This window comes from Nematolebias whitei, chromosome 10 (genome assembly GCF_014905685.2).
Source record: "Nematolebias whitei isolate Nwh7 chromosome 10, NemWhi1, whole genome shotgun sequence".
Classification (NCBI taxonomy): Eukaryota; Metazoa; Chordata; class Actinopteri; order Cyprinodontiformes; family Rivulidae; genus Nematolebias; species Nematolebias whitei.
The window spans coordinates 2446162-2450668 of NC_056507.1; the positions used below are offsets into that span (position 1 = coordinate 2446162).

A 4507-nucleotide genomic window follows, 5' to 3' on the forward strand; every position below is an offset into this window, starting at 1 on the left:
TTTCCAGAGGCTGTTGTGTGTAAACGAGTTATAGCAGGTCGATCACTTAGACTTGGTCATTTTAAAAGGAGCTCCATGATGAAAAAGTCTGGGAGCTCGGGCTCTAGAGACACTGTCCTGTTTAGAGAAACGTCTGAAACATGCAGGACCGGTCTGAGAAGTTCTTGGGGGGTCCGGTTCATCCGGGTTGAGCTCCTGGTCTGGGCTCAGCCCGGATGTTTGTGTCAACTTGGACGTGTTTCTGTTAGAAACCAACAACAAACTAAACACAGTTACGTGTAAAGTGTTGGGGTTTAATATTGGCTCATGCAGCCGTCTGTCCTTTGGGGCAGCTGTGGCTGAGTGGTTAGATCAGTCATCCTCCAGCGGGAGAGTTGGGGGTTTGATTCCACCAGCATTCACATGCTGAAGTGTCCCTGGGTAAGACACTGAACCTCTCATTTCCTCCTATGTGTGTCCTATATGAACGTGATCCAAAGTACTGATTAATCTGCAGATCGTCTTGTAGAGATCTAGTTGAGTGCTGTGTGAATGTGGTGTGGAGGTAAATGAGGGCACAGATTGTGTTGTAAAGTGCTTTAAGTATCTTAATTACCGTTGGATAGAAAGGTGCTATACAAGTACAGTCCATGACTGATGTCACAACTGCTAAGCTGCTAATTTTTCATAACTAGAGAAGATGGCAGAACATCCCTGCCTGGACTAACGTGAGGCCTGTTTGCTGTCCTGTCATGCAGGGGTCAGTGTGGCATCGGCTGGGTTCAACGGTCACAGCGGTTGAGTTCCTGGGCCATGTTGGTGGCATGGGCATCGACATGGAGATCTCCAAGAACTTCCAGCGCATCCTGCAGAAGCAAGGTCTTAAGTTCAAGCTCAGCACCAAAGTTATGGGAGCCACCAGGAGGCCAGATGGCAAGATTGACGTGTCGTGAGTCCGTGGAAACGAGATTCTGGTTTTTCAGACCTGAAGCGGATTCAGTATGTAATCAGAAGGGCGTGATGTTTCAGAGTGGAGGCTGCAGCTGGAGGGAAGAACGAGACGCTTACCTGTGACGTGCTGCTGGTCTGCATCGGCAGAAGACCATATACCCAGAACCTGGGTCTGGAGGCTGTGGGCATTGAGCTGGACAGCAGGGGGCGTATACCTGTCAACAACCGCTTCCAGACCAACGCACCCAGGTAACTCTGACAGCCTGTTAACATTCAGGGCACCATCTGCTGCTTTTGTCCCCGTCCTGAAGCCAAAAGGGGGAAATGGAAATCCACACGTCCGTCTGTCCGTCCATGAAGGATGCGAGTGAAGTAACATGGAAAAATGAGCGAGGTCTACATGAGGCTGCATCGATGTGTAAGAAAGGTTCTTTTAGTGAAATGGGTTGCCAGGCCGAAGTCTAAGATGGTCACTGCCAGACCACCTCGATCATTTACGCTAACTCTGATTTTTAGTTTTTGATTAAAAGTCAATTTTCCTCATGGTTGAAGATTAACCATTAAAACATGGAGGTTTCTTTTTCCTGCTGCCTCCTCAAGAGTCTCGTTAACGTTGTAAAACAGATCCGATTGTTGAAGTCCCATTCTTTTATAATTGAACAGGAATTAGTTTAATGGTTCTGCAGTGAAGACATGAGCGTGTGTGATCAATATAGACACTTCCCCTGAGCACTAACTTTGTGCAAGTGCACAATAACAGATCTGCGTGTCGTCACTGTAACTGATCCAGTTGTAGAATGATTTGGATCCAGCAGGTTAATCATTTTCCTCTTCTCAGTATTTATGCCATCGGTGACGTGGTCGCCGGCCCCATGTTGGCCCACAAGGCTGAAGATGAGGGCATCATCTGCGTTGAGGGCATCGCCGGCGGCGCTGTGCACATCGACTACAACTGTGTTCCCTCCGTCATCTACACGCACCCCGAGGTGGCCTGGGTGGGCAAGACGGAGGAGCAGCTCAAAGAGGAGGTGAGAGTCGGTCCTCGTACAGCGGGACTCCATCATTGTGTCACACACACACTTTAGACTTTGTGAACACCCCCCCACAAATAAAAAGAAAATGTCATTACTAAATCTGACCACAGAACAGTTTTCCACTTAGCCTCAAAGTTTCAATGAGCTCCGGTCCAGAGAAGGAGGGAGTTTTTTGGATGGTCATCACTGGAGCCCGACCGATGTGGAAGTTTCAGCTGTCGCCAGTGACCATATAATGGCTGAAAACGTTTAAGCTCTGTCCACCCCCCAAAGTCTAAGGAAACGGCGAGTGGAGCGGGGCTTGTTTATTTAGCACAGCTGTTAGCAACCATGAAGCTAAGCTAATCAGATCCACCTATACAAAGTCCCACCGCAGGTTTACAGGTGGAGCACTGCTCATAGAAACAGTCTTCCTAACATGAGGTCACATTTTCAATCCTCCACTATTCACCATAAAGTGATCAAGTGTGTTACAAAAATATAAATTAAACACACAAACGTCCTCCCTGTTCATTGTTCCAACAGTCAGTTACGAATGGTGAAGGTCTAATTAGTATTGATCGCAGCAGAGTTTATTTTTCTTTGTAGAGATTTCAGACAAACGTTGCATTTCATTGAGGACGACAAAGATTATTTTACTAACACTGGATGTTCTCACGAACTGAAATCTCAGACCGACAGAACTGGTTGCTTTAACAGCTGACAGCGGGTCTAATGTCGTGAAGGCGGTGCAACTGAACATTAATGTTAGCATGCTAACTTGTGAGGCACGTAGCTAATGACAAGCAGTTTAGAGGATTGAAAATAATTTATTTTTGATTTATTTTACAGATCAGTTAAAATAAACTTGTGCTCTGTTCAGCAACATACACTACAGCATTGCTCGCTGCTTCGGCTGTGCTGAAAGTGAAACTTAAGCGAACAGCCACGACTTGAAAGTAGTCTTCATGCGCCCTCTGCTGGATACATTTTACAGTTACAGCTGGTTACAGTATTTTAGACGTGCAAATTAGAAGTTTTTAGATCTGCATAATGGGACATTTATCACCGTTATGATATTTCTCCAAACATCGATATCGGTCTAAAATATCGGCCCTACCGATATATCGGTCGGGCTTTAGTTATCACATATGGCTTCTTCTTTGCACGATAGAGCTTTAACCTGTATTTGTGGATGGCACGGTGAAGTGTTTCCAATTATCCTGATTAGTTACAGAGTGCTTCACTTTCACAGCTTGTTGTCTCTGTCCCAAAGTTTTTGAGTTGTTGCTGCCATAAAGTTCAAATTCTACATTTTTTCCACCAAAAACTCATTTCCCAATTTTATTTGAAATATTCATTATGTTCTATTGTAAATTCTATATTTTTTTATGAGATTAGCTGTTTACTGCATTCTGTTCCTACTTACATTTTACACAATATCACATTTTTTGTAATCGTGGTTCTAATTTCTGCAAGTTTTATTAAAATTTGTTCACTGGTTCACACAATATTTTGCTAACAGACACATACACAAACATGTTCAAACACCAACAAAAACATTGTCTGCCTTTCTGCAGTTTCTGATAAGAATTTAAAACGTATCTGCTTTGTAAACCAAAGAATAGTCTATTAATTGCACATCTGAAGAAATTAAAGTCCGCTAGATCCACTAGATCCACTAGATCACAGGAAATTAACTTTTTTCTGCACAGTCCATGTTTCAGATGAGTCCAAGCTGTGCATTTTTCAGGAGAACAAATGAACTTAATGTTCAATATGGATTAAGTTATTCATTCAGTCGTGTATTTTCTGTCGTCCTCAGGGCGTTCCGTACAAAGTTGGCAAGTTTCCTTTTGCAGCGAACAGCAGAGCCAAGACCAACGCAGACACCGACGGCCTGGTGAAGATCCTGAGCCACAAGGAGACCGACCGGATGCTCGGAGCCCACATCCTGGGAACCGTAAGAACCCCGAACAGTCCTCGAGTCCGAGCTGATCGCGGTCCACTTTACACACAACGACCAGAATTATTGATGAAGATTACAAAAAAGATGGTGGTCACATCTATTGCTCGTCTCCTAATTAATAAAAAAAAAATAATAATCTGCCAAAAAATCATTTAAACTGAACAGTTATGAAAAATTTCTATTGAAGGTAGAACTCAAACACAAAGGACAGCTCTACTTTGATGAAACAAAAATGTTGTCATCTTCTTCTTCAAGTTCCACGTTGGACCCAAGAGGACCATGGAGCACATGTCCAGTCCTGATCGTTCTTCGATGAGAGAGTAACAGAATCAAATCCAGAGTAAATCAGGATTTATTCAAATATTTACAAAGACATTATAGCTGCTGCACGTGTTACACACAGGCCTTTGTAACTCATGCCAGGACTTTGGACCACCAAGGACCCCAAAGGGTCTTGAGCCCCCGTTTAGTTTCTGCTTTGAAAGAACCGTTACTCATATTACGCTGTTGTTTTTGAGAATAGACTCAAATGAACTTTCCAAGTGCAAGAAAACTAAAAACATCGACCCAACAAACCAAATGCATTAAACCCATT

The 4507-nt window shown here is 43.7% G+C and overlaps 1 protein-coding gene across 1 annotated transcript in view; it reads left to right on the forward strand.

Annotated features, from left to right (window-relative positions):
* Positions 1-4507, forward strand: part of dldh (dihydrolipoamide dehydrogenase) — a 13891-nt gene that overhangs the window by 6143 nt on the left and 3241 nt on the right. The window contains exons 9-12 of the mRNA XM_037682508.1: positions 738-928; positions 1009-1179; positions 1769-1958; positions 3769-3906. Coding sequence (XP_037538436.1) covers positions 738-928; positions 1009-1179; positions 1769-1958; positions 3769-3906 — 690 coding nt within the window. The remainder of the gene's footprint in view (positions 1-737; positions 929-1008; positions 1180-1768; positions 1959-3768; positions 3907-4507) is intronic.